General features: G+C 34.9%; 1 protein-coding gene across 6 annotated transcripts in view; it reads left to right on the plus strand.

The window, feature by feature from the left end:
• The window catches only part of Sec16 (endoplasmic reticulum export factor secretory 16), a 164,335-nt gene that overhangs the window by 53,221 nt on the left and 93,645 nt on the right, over positions 1–17,469 (plus strand). For 5 of the 6 annotated variants that reach the window (XM_072535162.1, XM_072535164.1, XM_072535161.1 and 2 more), the window contains 3 exons: positions 3,500–3,601; positions 11,844–12,240; positions 16,220–16,463. In XM_072535162.1, coding sequence (XP_072391263.1) covers positions 3,500–3,601; positions 11,844–12,240; positions 16,220–16,463 — 743 coding nt within the window. The remainder of the gene's footprint in view (positions 1–3,499; positions 3,602–11,843; positions 12,241–16,219; positions 16,464–17,469) is intronic. The other variant, XM_072535166.1, reaches the window with a different exon arrangement.

Raw genomic sequence — 17,469 nt, forward strand, 5'->3', positions numbered from 1 at the left:
GTTCTACAGATTCTGCGGAGGAATTTACTCCAAAAAAAGCGGACAAAACTACGTGCATTTAGTAGTACGGAAAAAAGCATTACATAATAATTAATCGACAATGGAATCGCGTCCTGAAGCTTTAATATTGGAAATAGTTTAACAGACTGCTTCTACCAGCGGAGTAGGTGAAGCTTCTGTGTACAGAATTATTAGGGAAGAGAAAAGTGCAGAAGGATTTACTTCACCAAAAAAGAACAAGCCCAGAAAAACCATAGTGGACAAAATGGACGATTTTGATAAAACTGCTATACGACGAATTTGTACATCAATTTTTTTTATCGAAACGAGATACTAACTATAATAGACAAAGTTTTTGTAGCTATTAACGATGACGAAAGCTTGCCAAATTTTAAACGCAATACTTTCCATGACCTTCTAAAATCATTAGATTTTAATTAGGGGTAGAAACAGTGCTTTATTTATTAGAACGAGAAGAGATTATTCTATGGAGGCGAAATTTTTTAAAATCGTGCTTTGACGAAACGATGAAATCTTTTAGGCAGGCGTTTTTGTCAGGCCTCTCAGCAGATCTTAAAAATCCATCTGGCAATGAAAAAAGACTGATTATTAAACATATTGGAAGTGAAACAGGGTTTGTAGAATGTGGCCTATGGATGTTCAAATCCAAAAAGACTGGCGAATATCACGAGGAAATGAACTCCGAAGGTTTTGAAAAGTGGTTTGCAAATATTTTGCACCTTCTAGAAGACAACTGTGTAATATTTCTCGATAATGCTCCTTACCATTCGCGAAAAAGTGAGGAAGTACATATTACAGCATGGACAAAGTAAAAAATAAAGGACTGGTTACGATTAAATTTGTCAACTTCGAAGAGGACATGTTTAAGGTTGAACTTTTACAAATGTGGCACCCCGTAAGGCTGAATATAACAAATTATGTTATTGATGAAGTGGCAAAAACTCAAAATAAAACCGTTTTGCGTTTGCTATCCTGCCATTGTGAGCTCAATCCTATTGAGCCGGTGCTAAAAATTTTGTTGCTGTCAACATTCAAGACATTTAAATTTGCTGATGTCAAAATGATGCCCTCAACAACATTACCCCGGAGAAATGAAAAAATAGTGATAGTGACAGTTCCAGTTTTTCGTAATTGTTTTAACGACATCAGGGTAAAAGGAACTAAACTTGGTAGCAACGTTTTTTCCCCTAAGTTGGCTATAAAACAAAAGTAGAACGATGTTTTGGCATATAAGCTTCGTTTGTTTGTTTGTATTTATTTTCATCATGATCCCACTAATCTCAATTATTATTTGTAAACATTTTTTATGTTTACCGCCCAGCTGTGGACGGGGATGCATCTTTATTGTTTGGCATCTCTTCTAATACTAATTTCACCAAAGATGAAGCATTAGAGCTGGGTACAGTGTTGTCAGTTGATTTAATATTAGCATTTGCTTTCAAAATACAAACAAAAAATTGTATAATGAGTATCTGTTCCCAAGTTTTGACATAAGGGATAAGAAAAACATTTATTGCCAACTTTTTAAATGCATCGAATCAAAAGCGACCTATTATTTAAAAATACAAGTATATATTCATAAATAAATCACTTAATTTTCGTAATACAGATCTGAAGGCGGAGAAAGCACTAAACGGCAGCCAATTAAAATACTTATAACCCTATAGGCGTATATTTAGTTGTTTACTCGCACTATCGCTTCTCGTTGAATAGATCTTAAGATCTTAAATATTGATTTTAGCAAAAAAAGAAAAGAAATCAAAGTTGTATAATTTTTTATTTGTGTACCATTATGTCGTAAAGTTAATAATAAACGAGGTAATTCAATAATTATGCACACCTCCCCCTCTACTATTTTCCACCTTAACTCGGAAAATATCTACCGCATGAAAACATTTGTAAGGGATTTTGTAGTAAAACGCATTTGCAACAATTTCAGTACTTACCATTATGGTTATGGTGGATCGTGGCAGGACTCATTTATGTCATATATTTATGACCTAGACCTCCTAAGACGGGTCCATTGTATCACCCCTATCATAGGAAATAGGCCCATAAGGACGTGGTTTTCGTTTTTGGGGCCCAGGCTGTTCCAGGCTCCCATATCTGCAGTAATCTAAGTCTGAGCACTTCCTGTCGTTCTGAACGTCTAATCCTTTAGTAACCTTGTTACCTCACAGAAAGCCACAAGTCTTTTTAAGGATAACTCACTCATTTGACTCGGTTGCCATAAAGATCGAACCTAGGATCTGCCAACTCTGGTAGGCCAGTGCCGGGCATGTCCATAGGACATGTGGGGAGGTTTCCTCTTCCTCTTTACATAGACGGCACCGTGGGCTATCCTCAAATCCAATCAGATGAAAGTGCCGCCTGAGTCTACAGTGGTCGGTAAGCATACTGACCATCAGAGAGCTCCTTCTACGGTCTAGAAGGAAAAGTTGGGCTGTAAGACTTTTGGATGGTCCCACTATGTGGAGCCTAGCCTGTCCCATACCTCCACAACTGACTCAGGTATCTTGGAGCCTCCGCAAAAGAAGCTCTTTGCCGACCAGTACTAAAGGGCACACCAATCACAGGTTCGAGTCCCACCGGCAGAGTGAATGTGCCCTGTCGTGCCACGGCGTCAGCCCGTTCGTTTCCTTCCACGCCTGTGTGTCCCGGTACCCATACCAAGTTAACCCTATTAGTCTGCGCAAACTCAGCAAGTGCTCTCTTGCACTCAAAAACCAGCTTAGAGCTGATTTTAGGCGCTTCCAAAGTCCTTAGCGTTGCTTGACTATCAGAGCAGATAGAGATGGTCCTGTCTGAGCAAGTCCTATCTATTATCTCCTGAGCACATACCAGGATTGCAAATATCTCGGCTTGAAATACTGATGCATGGGAGCCGAGAGCCCGGCCAGATTCAAATCCGATTCCGCTCCCATGTACTCCGACACCAGCCCAGCCCGCCCGTCTATTCTGGACCTATCCGTAAACCAGGTGAGCCCGCTTCGTATCTGCCATTAAGTTCATATAATAAATAAATCATACTATTAGTTGAAAAATACTTAATTAGACTTCCGTTTAAAATAATTGAAATTATTTACTCGATACATGTCTACAGGGGCATTAATAATGAAACTTATAAGGTAGCCGATAAAAGTGCTTTGAAAAAATATGCAATTAAGAAAAATAGTTACTTAGTAATGAACTTATTTACCATTGTATTTCATTATTTCCTTTTTTCCTTCTCCAGTGTGTTTCAACTAGGTTTGACAAATTGCTTCTGCCACATTTGACACAATCGAATCACTACCATTGCGATTTACGAACTATTCTGCAGCATTTCCTCAGAAATGACATATTTTTCATTCCTCACCACACACCCATCACTTCACATACGAACTTGCTAACATTTCTTCACATACTAACATCTCTTCCGAAAAGTCACCCTCGCTGCCATATTTATCATATAGTTGTGCTTTGTTCACTTGTTTAGGTATACGAGGCAGAGCTTTTACAGTCAAATGAGCTCAACGCAAATAGGAGGATACTACAGGGATACACATACACATAGTCAATACGCTCTTGATGCTTCTAGGTGAGCCCCTGAAAAATCGATTTTTTAGATTATCTTTTTAAGCAAACATTTTGCTTGATCTGAAATAGATGTAAGTAACCTCAGGTGTCAAACTGTCAAATGTTTTTTCTATTTTTGATCAAAATACGAAAGCTACAACCTAACAGATCGCCTTTCAAATCAAGGTGATCAGATATATTTTTCAATATGCATAAGCTTGCTATGAAACTGTTATCTTTACTTCAGTAATCAATTTTTGTAAGATACGCTCTTAAGGTAGTATTGAAATATTCTTTAAAGTTTATATAAATCTTTTACTTATTATTAAAATGGCTTGTGCATTATTGCTGACAAAGAAAGTAACATATGAAAACAACTAAAACAACTATGTGCAATGTGCCTATTGCTATACTTACGAAAATTTTAGAGAACGGGTAACAGATGATATGGTCCTTAAGTTGTAAATTAAAAATGAATGTTACGTTGCCATGTATTGTTCGGTATGTCTAATTTCTGGCTTCAGTTTAACAAGAAACGAAAACTGCTCTATTGCAATGTTTTTATTATTTTAAATTTATTTGATCATTAATTTATGTACAGCCTTCTAACACTTATTTTATTTCATTTACACCAACACTAAAACATATGTATAAATATATTTATTACTTAACGATACAAATTCATATCTTTGAGTAACTTTACAATCTAATTTGTTCTCTATAGATAGGCCACCTCTGGTTCCAGATTTCGGTGAAATTTTCAGAGCCACTTCTGGAGACCACTAGACAAGCGATTCGGTCAGGTTACTCGTGACGTCAGGCCGTGAGAATACTGCTTAGAGAATCATCCAAACTTATAGACGTCGGTCATTGAACGGAATAAAAGCGTTCTGAAGGTTAAATAATACGAGGATGCTCGTTAAAAACTTGTTGTCTTCAACATCAAGTGTTTTTGTTGATTGTTTCAAAAATAAACATGTGCCAACCCCCCTGTTGAGTTGTTCCACATCTGACAAGTGAAAATATAGCAATGGCGGAACATAACTAAATTTTATATGCATTAATGTTTGTTTTAACGATAAATGATATTAATATAATTTGTTACTACATAATGAGAATGGCTTTTTGGCGACCATTTAAAACGAAGATCTACATGAAGTACTGCCCGAATAAATAGAATTGGGGTCGCATGCAAAAGAATTACCAATAAATGATACTAATGATAGTCTCGAATTGAAAAACAATTGTTTGATTAAAACAATAATAGCTTAAATTAAAAAAAGGATAGTTCAAAAGATTACATTCTTGGTCAACTGGATCTTAACACTCGCTGAAAAAACATGGTTGAAAGTAAGATTATGATCCATATGCGATTACCGATTAATGAACCTTGTATATATGAATACGAGTAATTTTTTAATTATACAAAGTGTTTGCTTAAAAAGATTCCTAATTTATCTAAAAACATATTAGAATCTATTTTATACAGTTTTTGGTCATTTTAAAAATTGATTGGCCGCTCACTTTATAAAAGTTTATTACATAGATAAGTTAAACTGTTAAGTTTGCACACTAAATAATTTTAAAAAAATTTGTATATATGTAATATGCGTCGATTTTTTCCCCATATTTTCGATTTTCCGATATATAATTGTCCACCATTCTTTGTCTTTCTTTTGATCTTTTACTGATCATATGTCTATTAAAACTTTTTTTCGCCACTATCTTGCTTGTACGTCCTGCCATCTATTCATGTTTGCCATTGATATGTAAAACTTATTTTTATGTGCTCAAAAGTATTTTTGATACTTACTTCAGATCTTCAACAATCAATAATTTCTGATTATTTCTGTTTAAAATTTTCCCGTTTTCGTTAATTGGCATCTCATTTATTTGTTTAATTTTTACCCTTTCACCTTACTTGCTGCCATTACCCTTTTTTCATATAATGTTAAGTATTGTAGTGGGAAGAGTTTGTGTTAGGCTGATGTCATATAAAGAAAATGTGATTTAACATTTAAATCGAAATAGTACTAATATTTCTTTGCAATTTGTGTTTTTCTTAAGAGATATTTAAAAAAAATCCATAAACGAACATTTCAAAAATAATAAAAGAACTTTAAAAATGTCGCTTCATAGAACGCATACTAAATTTATTTTAAAAACACTTAACAGATTTCTTATTTAAGTTAATTAGGATTCTAATTGCTCCTAATATTTGTAAGATAGAAGCATACCATACTTAAATTGTAAGGATTTTTAGTTACCATTAAGTTTTTGTTTCCCAAATCCTGCTTTTGTATATGCATATTTGTTTTCCAGTAATTTGTTTAGAAATTGAGATACTTAACATAAACTGAAGTTATTGCCTGTATTAACCGATATAGGCTTTGAAAGAGTACTTAGTACCAATTGGTCTGTTGCTTACTTTTTATGGGATATGTGTTATGATGTATAACCATTCGATCAATCATTGATCATCGTTAAATTATGGTATTGAAATGTATGGAATTGTTGATTCAAGGTTGTTGTGTATATTACGACTGTGGGTCGATAAAATAGTAGGGCAACATATTTCAGTTATTGAAATACATTATAATTTAAAAAACAGGAAATATCCATTAATTTCTCAAAAAAAAAATATTTTAAAAATTTTAATTTTTATTCTTTTTAAAAAAATACCTACTCGTAGTTACGTATGATCTTGAAACTATTCTAGGGAGTTAAGTCTTGTTCCGAATCCGAATATGTCATTCTTTTTTACTGGAAATCTGTAGTTACTGAGATATAACTAACCTAGCCAAATTTTACCAAATCTCACCAAGTCACCTAATCTCGCTTGCTTCCCTTGCTGATATTTAGAGTTTGGTCCTTTTTGTTACTGATACATTTTAATTGTCGATATCTCGATACATCAGAAAGCTGATTTAAAATGGAGCTGGATTGAATGGATTGCTTTTTTCTAGAAGCTTTTATCGAGAAACTGATAAGTTTATAATTCGTACTGCGACCCACACATCCAGCGGCTCCCTGCATCGATTTGTAATTATCACAAATGTTGGCTGCATACCAGTGTTCAGAATCACAAAATCTAGAACCCCGATCCATTTCATCAACATTTGCCCGTGAGTGTCGAGTGTCTCATTGCGCGGATTTCACGTTGAAGTAGCCGAGCACCATGCACTCGGTCTACAGTCGCCTGATCTCTTCATTACTGGCATTCAACCTGTTTTCATACTCATCTACTGGTATATTTGGTTAAATATAGCAGCAGACCAGATTCAATCTTTTCATTCTCTTAATATTAAGCCTATGTAGGCCTCAATCCCATACACTTTAAGTTTGTGATTCCGGACATGTATGCCGATGACTCCGGCGTTGTCTGCAAACCATCCTCGATTCCCTCAAAACATGGGGTCTGGTTCCGCCGCCACGAGATCATATCTCCCCTCAGCGAGGTCGTGTGCCAATCTCGTCCTCTCTACGTTAGTTTGGAGAACCCTCAGCTCAACACTACAATCCGTCGCCATGTCGAGTAGAGGATTCACGCCTCACTAGGTCCAGCCACGGAACGCCATGTGGCCTCTTCGAGCAGTTGTCTGAATTTCGGACCCCCCAGCGAACCGTGCCTGTGACCCCCTTCAATTCATATCGTCCGTTTCTTGACGCACACAGTTCTTCAGTCACTATGTGACCCTCATTTCCACATCCTTGACGTTCCTTTCGCTCTCTTCTTACATTATTTCCTGACGTGACCATGAGCTTGATACCTATAGCATCGTAGGATCAGCACTTTGTATTTAAGAAGGTAGGATACGATTCTCACCTTCAGTCTTCGACTCTTGCAACAGTAAAGTTGCTACATGTCCCGATACATAACATGTTGCATCATTGCCGCCACCACGTCTAACCGCGTCAACATCCTTAGGCGTCGTGATCGCAAAATATAGGATAACGGCGTAATAGAGAATGGCATGTTATTTGTTGACGACGGTCGAAGGAAGAGTCCCGGCAGTGGCAACCATCCCATCTTCAGTCCCGGAAGAACCTGTGCCACCACTTTCCTCCGGCGTTATGAGCACCCCTGAATGGGAAGGCAGTGCTGCTGGGCAATGCAGAGACGCTGATGGAAAAGTTAGGCGAGTAGGAGGGAAAGTAAGGGCATTTCAGGGAAAAATAGGAGGTACGCACTCTAATACGGCTCACTAGGACCTCCCTAGTCCATTTAGTTCACGTGTCCGGTCCGCCGAGATGGGAATGATTGATTGGCTAAGAATGCAATAGCGACCAGGATCGAGCCTTCCCCTAGAATAATTTAGTCAAAATTGTTTCTAAAATTCCTAAATTGTTTAAATTATCGCACCATCGTTTTCTTGGTCTGCCAATACTTCTTCGTCCATTTGATGACGTATCTCGTACTATTCGTACTACCCTATCCTCTGTCATTCTACTAATGTGTTCGTTTCACTCCTGTTTCCGTTTTGTCACCCATCCATTTATGTTATCTATATTGCATGCTCTTCTTATGTTTTCGCTTCTCTTCCTATCCAACAGACTTTTCCCTGATATTCGTCGGAGTATTTTCATCTCTGTTGTTTCTAGTAGTCGTCTCGTTTTAGATGTGTCAGGCCTTGTCTCCGCCGTGTATGTTAATATAGGTCTAATTGCTGCTTTATAGATTCTTGTTTTTGTGTCTTGTCTTAGGTGTTTGTTCATCCAGATTGTGTCATTTAGAGATCCCGCCGCTTTACTTGCTTTTAAGCTTTGTTGTCGTACTTCTTCTTCAACCTATCAGTAACTAGTTATATCTATTCCCAGATATCTAAATAATTATCTAAATTATTATATATTACTCTAGTATTTTGATTATTTTTTTAAATGTGACTAATATTCTTCAACATGTTTAGTGCACACCATTGTCAGGAAATATTTGCTATGATTAGCTGTTTTAGGAATATAAAAGTAGTTTAACCTATTTTCAATAGCACATCGTATATTCCCAAAAGTCTTGTTTTCTTACCAGGCTTTTCCTTTTATTCTTTTGGTCAGAACATTTTTATCAACTCTGTCACTTATTCATTGACATTAAAAATCCAGTTTTTGGTTAAGTCCATTACTCTAGTAAAAATTTTTGAACATTGCTCATCTAATATTGTATTAACAAATATTCATTACCCATATTTTTAAGAAACTATCATCGAAAATGTTGAAATTGTGTTTCCCTAATATTTACTCGCGCCTACAGCTCTCTGTTGTACATTCAAATTAAAAGCTTTACTTTTACAAAATAAAAAGGCTTAGTAGGTGATGATAAAGTGTCTAATTTGTTGCTGCCATAAAAAATATCAGGAATATTTAAAGACTAGCTTTATCTCTTCTATCATTACCGTATCATCTACATAATCAACAAATTTCTGTCATTTGTTAAGAATATTTAGAAATTCGTAAGATTTTTTCGTATTTACTTTTGTAGGTCACCTAAAACAGTCAACCTGGATATTTGGCAATATTTAGTAAATTTTAAGAAAATGCTAAAACAGGTCAAATTTGGATTCCAAATGGGTACCTCGATTAAATATTCAGGCATCTATGATTATTCCTTTTTCCTAAAGAAGTATTAAATTGTTTAAAATATAACACCTCCCCTTAAAAATTAAACGCAACGCCTATGCTTCGTTAATATGGTAAATATCTATCGCATTAATAACTACATTAAAATAAATTGTATAACAGCAATAGGAAACTTTATTGGATAAATAACATGCACAAAATTAATAGAATTTGTAATACATAAACAGTCATTCATCATAATTAATTAATAAGATATTCAACCTATCTATCGACTTTCTTTAAATTCTAAAGTCACTTTCGATTTTTAAAAAATATGGAAATAGTCTCAGCTTTTGTATTCACAAAATACCTATTGAGTTACTACGGTTAAAAGCTACCAACGCAACGATCCAAATAACAGGAGATTTCGCCAAATTTAGTCAAAGACGAAATGGAGTTTCTGTAGGACCCTTCGTGATCTTCCCGGGCTTCTCTTATCTTCACGGAGCCTCTGAAATGGCAAACAAAGTAAAGGTAGCCAGGACGATAGCCACTTTGATGTAGTGTGTGATGTGACTGAAAATTTACTCTCATTAGCAAAACATAGGCATTATGTTGAATTTTTCAGAGGTAAAACACTTGAATGAATTTTACTTACTTGTACTACTTACTACTGTTACTTTTTTACAAGAATGGTGTTACTGTGGAAATAAAAATCGTATATGCCGGAATACCTCATCAAAGACGACTCTAATAATGAATCACTGGTAGTACATTCCTTACTTAAAATTAAGGGTTATGAAATTGAAAGAGAGAAGGTTGGTAGATGACTTTATCTTTAAAATGTGTCCTCTTGGAATAAAAATCGAGATTCAGCACTTTACCAAAATTTAATGATTGTTGCCAAATATCAGGGAGGACTGGATTCAGAGGTTTACTCTGTATAATAATATTGTATTCATTATATCATTTTAATACATCAGATTGGCTTACTTTTATTTATATCAGATATAACAAAAGTGTTATTTCATTTGGATATTATGGTTTCTGTTTTTCATACGAGTATAACGAATTAATGCTGACAAATATGATTGCTTGCTTATTACTTTTTATATTAACATGGGGCTTGAAGTTTTTGTGTATACATCAATCATGTTATTTACTGATTTACCGCATGATTAACTTATTCTGTAGTTAATAGGTAAATTATTGCATTATTTTTATTGAAAAATGTATGGACGCAATTTAATAAACATTCAGTTGAATCTAACTATTAATTACGCAAATAGCACCTAAGTATTCCTTCGTCACTGTAGCATACGTTACAGATGTTACTAGTGATTGAGTATGGCACATAAAGTATGTCTATTTCATCCAATCTAACTATTTTAGATTACCGTTAGAAACTCGATAGCTAATATTTCACCTGCGATATAAGAAGACGTTGAAAAATAAATTAAAACCAAAAAAAAGTATAACTATTTTTTCTTTTTTGTTTTTATGTGAAGACATAGTGTCGTTCGCAGAAAAATAATTTTTAAGAGATTACTTGGGATAATTGTGAACAAGAAATGTTTAGGTATTACCTTTTTGTCCGTAGAATGAACCATTCTCTAAGAAATAACCCTTGAAGCGACCGGCGATGTTGAATGTCAGTTACGCTTGTGAAATCAATTTGTTAACTAAAATTTGTATCAGCTCGACAGTAAAAATTCGATACCTTTTGATCGGAGTGTCCTATCGACAAAAATCAAAATGTCGTTTTAAAGCTTTCGTAATCAATTTTTGCATTTTGTCGCAAATGCAGTTTCTATGAGTTGTTAAATAAATAAACGTTGCCCGATTTTTACGATGTTTTATGATTCTTATGATATCAATAAAATGTATTCCTTCAATTGACCGATCACTATGGAATTTCCATTTTTAGAGTCTAATCTTCAAAACCTGTAAAATGAAATTTTGATTTTGAGTTTTGACAACAAATATGAGACATTTGAAATATGCCTAAAAACGCTGAATTTAAACTTTCACACTACAAACGAGTGGCAAATTTGTATACATTTTTAGCTGAGTAGCTAAGTAATTTATAATTTAACTGAGCCGCTACCGTGCTTCTGAGTGCACGTAAAGCTGTCGGTCCGGGCTACATAATTAGTCGTATGTACCTATTGTGTTGTATTACTGTTTGGAAATAGCCTTTACTAACTTTACCATGTTCATGATGTCTTAATTACGATTGCTGTTCTATCTTGCACTGTGTCACGTTGATGATATAATGGTTAGGACATATGAATAAAATAAAAAGTACTAACGATAAGAAAGCCTTCTCAAGTTGTAAACATAGTATTGTATAAAAAAATAATACTCTTCAGAGAATTGGCACCGAGCTCTTATTAGATTGTGATGCATATAAAAAAGGATGGTGATAAAAAAAAAATGTTTTATCGCCAATATTCTTGATTTTAAATTGTAATGTTTATTAAAATGCTCTTGCATTTTTTATCATCGTATTCCATACCTACTACATATAATGTAGGCTTTCCTCCTATATTTATATCCCAAGTGTAAGTTTGCTTATTCCTCTTCCCCTGCCTATGTAAAGTCAGTGTATATATATATATATATATATATATATATATATATATATATATATATATATATATATATATATATATATATATATATTAATTTTGTTGATTGTATTATATTTATAGCTATTCTCGACCTTTCGATCAAACTGATTCGCTATTGGCGCTCGATGATACTACAACAGCTTCTCAACGCCTAACCCCTGCGAAATTTACGATGGCCCACATCAAAGCGTCGATTGCTTCGGGAAAACTGCTCCGTATTCTTCCTCACTATCCCATAGACGGTCAGCCGGCCGTAGTTGAAATCTGTAGCACTTCGTCCTTCTTAGCTAATGATGAGGAGTTCCAAGAATTGAGCCAGTTTCCAGGACCTCTGGTTAAAGGAGTAACTCACAAAAAAACGATAATTGAATACTGTGAGAATAAAATTAGAAATGCTATTACTGGTCAAAAAGTAGATGATGTTGAAAGTTATATTTTAATGTGGGAGTTGCTAATATTGTTGATTAGACAAAATGGGGTAAGTTGTTAAGGTGTGACTAAAGAAATAAGTTTAGTATAATTAGTGTTAAAAGTTAAAATAATAACTAAATAAATAATAACAATTCAAGAAGAAATAAAGAAGATTGCCAAGGGTCACGAAAACCGATTCCATAACCATACAACAGGGAAGGGTTAGAACTACTAGATAATCAAAACCTAGTTCGCAAGCTCAAACGCACCAAACCTATCGAACTTGTGTGAGATAGTGATAAATGTATTAATGTGAGTCACAACCGTGAACCTAGCCACAACAGTGAAGTGTGAAACAATAATTATAGTGTATTTAGAGCAACACTCAATGCTCCACTCTACTGTACAGCATAAGATGTACGAAAGTAATTTGCTCTAGTAATGAAAATATGTAAATACAGTGGTACCTCAACATACGAGTTTAATTGTAACCTTGCACGATGTCAAATTGCTCGTATCTCAAAGCAATTTTCCTTTTTGAAATTAATTGAAATGCAATTAATCCGTTCTAGCTCCCAAAACACTACCTAAGTTATTTTGGCCTAGTGTTTTTGAATAAGAAAAATGGATTGACAAGAAAAAACATTTATTTATAAATAACAAATACATATTCTATAAAAACATAATAAAAGAAAAAGTGAAGTGCTTACGTAAGCGCTTAATTTTCGTCACTGGTCTTCGTTTTTTTCGTCACTCTTTGCTCATTTTCACCTGCAGATCGTTTAAAAAGCTGTTCAAGGAGGATTGTTTCTTCCTTCCTTTGAGGATATTGCGGAAATGAGTTAAGCAACTTTCGTTGTACAACTCTAATACAAGACCAGTTTCAACTTTTTCGGGGTGATTTTTATTCACGAACTCTACAACTTTCTCCCACATTCTTAAGATTTCCTTTATATTTCTTGTAGAGATAACCTCCCCCATCTCTGGCTCCTCTTCAAAACCAATTTTTCGTTTTGAATCACCGTATGCTACTGCGAATGTAAATCGTGTAACTCCTCAGCTGTCAGAGGCAGTCTTCTGAGACTGTTCTTCGAGGTGTTCGTTCACATCACTCCTATCCACTTCCAGACCCATAGAAACATTCTCCTCTCCCATCGGTACTTCAGGTTCCAGTCCTTTGAAGGCCCTTTCAACTACAGCCTCAGGCTTCTTTCGTTCAGAGGTTAAGGTCCTCGTTGTAACACCCAGCCAGGCCTGATGAATAATTCTTAGGCATACCACGATGTTAAAGTTATCCTTCCAGGACTCTCTAAGTGTAAGGTTTGTGTTCTCCGGCACTTCAAAGCAGCGCCGAAAAATGTGCTTCGTGTATAACTTCTTAAAATTAGTAATTAACTGCTAATTGATGGGCTGGAGGATAGGAGTGGTGTTGAGTGGTAGGTAGAGAATCTTTACAACCTTGAATTCGAATAAATCATCTTCGAGATTTAATGGGTGAGCAGGGGCATTGTCGAGGACGAGAACGGCTTGTACGAAAGCTTGTGCCAAACACTAGGTTGTCCACTCCACAAAGAATTTCCTGGTGACCCACGTCTTCAGAATTGCCCTCCACATAACTTATAGTTGTTCCGATTTTCCGGTACACTAGCAGAGGCTTGATTTTGCAGTTCCCGCCCGCATTGGCGTAAGCGCTATAATCTATCCTTCAAGGGTGTGACCTGGCATCGTCTTCTGCTCTGCCGTTATGTAAGTCCTATTCGGCATCTTTTTCCAGAAAAGCCCTGTCTCGTCACAGTTGAAGACTTGCTGGAGATGTATTCTTTGGCTTTCATAAGTTCGGAAAATGTTTTGATATATACCTCAGCTGCTTTCACATCCGAACTTGCTGCTTCACCATACCTGACGACGGAGTGAATACAGGTCCTTTTTCTTTGTTGGTGTTGTCAAACCAGCCCTGACTGGCTTTAAACAAGTCTTCCGATTGTTGGTATGTGGAAGTGTGTTGCATCTGTATCAGCAAATCAGCGTAAATCGCTCGTGCCTTCTTACATATGATGCTTTTTGTTAAGGTTCCCTCCTTGAAGCTGCGTCTCTGACACCCACATCATCAGTAGTTTCTTAATATTTTCATGGGGAGAGGTCCGGAGCTTAGAAATATTCTAACGCCCTTAGTTGGCGTTATACCATTTATCAACTCCTGTTTAAGTACAGTACATATCATTTATGTGCTACGCCCGTGAATCCTCGCTACGTCTATTACTCACACATGTTTCTCATGTTTTTCTATGATTTCACGCTTTAATTCAATAGACATCATCTTATTCGGACCCATGGTTATAAAAATAAATGTGTTAATGTTTTTTTTTTTGTAAATGTACAAAAAGCAAAACACGCGAACTCAACTCATCAAAAATTCTTCGAAAACGAGTAAAATAAGCACACAGACTGAGGTCTAGTCTGAGCTGGGAGAAACTGTTAGACGCTGCACGACCCCAAAATCTTGCTCTTATCTCAAAGCAAAATATCGCTCGCTCGGCGGGAAGGCGAAGCTTATCTCAAAACACGCGTATATTAGGGAACTCGTATATCGAGGTACGACTGTATTTATAATATTATTTTACAGTACTGAATAAAAGCTATTTACAGTAAATCCTTTTGATATAATTCATGTGTATTACACATTTTACGCGAAAATCTTTGTTTATCTAGTAGTTTTACCTTTTTTGTTCAACATTGACAGTTCCGTGTTAACAAGGTTATGAAAAGATTTTGCATCGAGAAATGCCTGGTTATAGATTAACAATATTGGCCTTTCTATTGAATTGTCCCCGCTTCAGCATTTAAGTGCGACTGTCAGAAGTCGAGAGTTGTCAACTGACAAATAACGTTTGTCGACTGAAGTGGGGCATAGAAATTTATATATGTTCTATCCTATCATTGAACATAATAGGGTCTTAATAAAGGAATTATAATATTAAGTAAAAATGAAAATTGGAATTTAGATGACAGAATATTTTGCAAATAGAAAGTTAATCGAAGGATTGAATTGAGCGTCAACTATTTTTATAATAAAAATAGTAAAATGAAAGATAAATTAATTAACACGAATAAAATCAAAAGTAAATGAAGTAACATAATTATTAAAGGAAGAATAACAAGTGACGTTTATAACGTTACAAACATATTGTTACAATAATTTTTTTAGGCCCCGATGATTTTTTTTATGTTTTTAAAATCAATATGAACGTAAAAGGTCTGTTAAATTTTCTCTAAAGTTGATCGTTTTCGAGTTAAGAATTTATAACTGAAACAAGCGCAAAATGACGATTTTCAAGACTTAAAAACACAAGTAAAAAATATTATTTTTGAAATCATCAAGTGTCTAAATCCAAGTTCAAGCCTTCTTCTATCAGCTCCATGAAAATTCTGGGCTTATTTTATTTTAAAACATTGTTTTTTAATTGTTAACGAAGCGCGTATGGCAGGGCGGACGCTCATTTGTACAATGAGAATTTCAAACCAGCAAAAGTGTGCCATAGATCTTGTTTCTCTCTCTAATACACGCCGCATCCCGAGTGACCGTCCTGTTATAACGCTTCATTAACATTAAAATAAAATAAGCTCAAAATACTTATCGTTTAAATGATAAAACAAAGTTTGAACTTAAATTTAGGTCCTTGGTAAATTCAAAAATAATATTTTGAACTTGTGTTTTTGACACTTGAAATCATAATTTTGCGCTTTTTTCAGTATTAAATTGTTTATAACTCGAAAACGATCATGTTTACTGAAAATTATAAGAGACCCATTTTGTTCAGAATGATTAAAAAAAATTTTGTTCGGACCGAAACATTATTTATTGCAATTTGTTTAAAAAATTTTAAACAAGTTTTCTCCTGGGCGACCTCTTGAACCTTATCTGGGTCATCTTATGAACGTGATTATGCAAAAAAATCTCATGAGAATATTTTTCCGAACGAACCCGAGCTTTTCGTCTTGTCTACTAATACCGGATTGAAGTTTTTATAATAATTAATAATTTTTAGATGGTGGTAGGAGCTGATATAGCTGAGCTTTTACTCAAAAATAGAAGAGAAATACCGCCTCCGCGACCTGCTTCTGTCATTTCCAGTTTAAGTAGTAATAATGGAGATATTAATCAATCTTCCGAAGCGAGTAATCATATTGTTTCTGAAAATACAGGTAGTTTATTGTCCGTACTAAAGGAGGAGGAGATAACTAATAAATTTAGGGAATTTTTGCTTTATGGATCTGGGAAAGAAGCCCTTGGTAAGTCGATTTGATAAATATATGTATTTAACTTTTATGTATTCGTCGTATATTATCAATATGGAATTAAATTGAATAGGATGTTTACAGTAAGCGCCACGCTAGTAGACACACGAGTCTAGACATTTGAAGTACTGGGCTAATCCGGCCGGTTCTCACATGTGACTTTCGCCCGTCACTCACAGATGGCGGCGCATGGCGTTTAATTTGTGACTGATTTCTGCTGAGAAGCACGTAGGATGCGAAACTATTCAAAATTGTTTGTCTATATATTTTTTTTTTGTTTTATTCATTTATATTTATTTATTATTTTATATATCTTGGTTTAATTTTTAGTTTGAAAGAATTTCGTTGTTTTTGTTCCAAAGAATAAACACATCGGAAAGCTTATTTTCATATTTTTTGATTAATTACTTATTGTAATGTACTATAAAATAATATATCACCTCGAAAATATGTTTGGTTTATTAAAATAATATAAAGCACACATATTTTAAACAGAAACTTTTGAAGTATTATTAATAATTGACGCCTTTTGTGAAGTTACAATAGTATATTAAATTAGAATTGTTTTTCTGATAGGTTTTACGATAAAACAATATCAAAACAAAACAAATCCGTAATACAATGATGTTTTAATACAAATAATCGACCTACAGTGGACTTAATTGTCAATTCAACTAACTAAACAAGTTTTTGCTTATTTACTTGTATGAACTGTTTACTTCTCGGCATAACAGTGCAACAAGGGGAAGAGCTCGGTACTGCATCAGCTCAATGTACCCGTGTGTCTACAAGCGTGACACTTATTGTATAACGATTTCATGCCATGACCTCAAAGCCTGTCTGGATCGTTAACAGTTCTGAAGTTCCGCCGAGACGGGCTAGTGATGTTATGCTGCACTCAGTAATGTTTCCCTCACAGCATATACCTATCTAGCTTGGTATCTCCTATATTAAGAAGTAGGGAGGGAATTAGTCGGGCTATACCCTAAAATATGGCGGC

This window comes from Diabrotica undecimpunctata, chromosome 6, assembly GCF_040954645.1.
Source record: "Diabrotica undecimpunctata isolate CICGRU chromosome 6, icDiaUnde3, whole genome shotgun sequence".
In the NCBI taxonomy this organism is placed as follows: domain Eukaryota; kingdom Metazoa; phylum Arthropoda; class Insecta; order Coleoptera; family Chrysomelidae; genus Diabrotica; species Diabrotica undecimpunctata.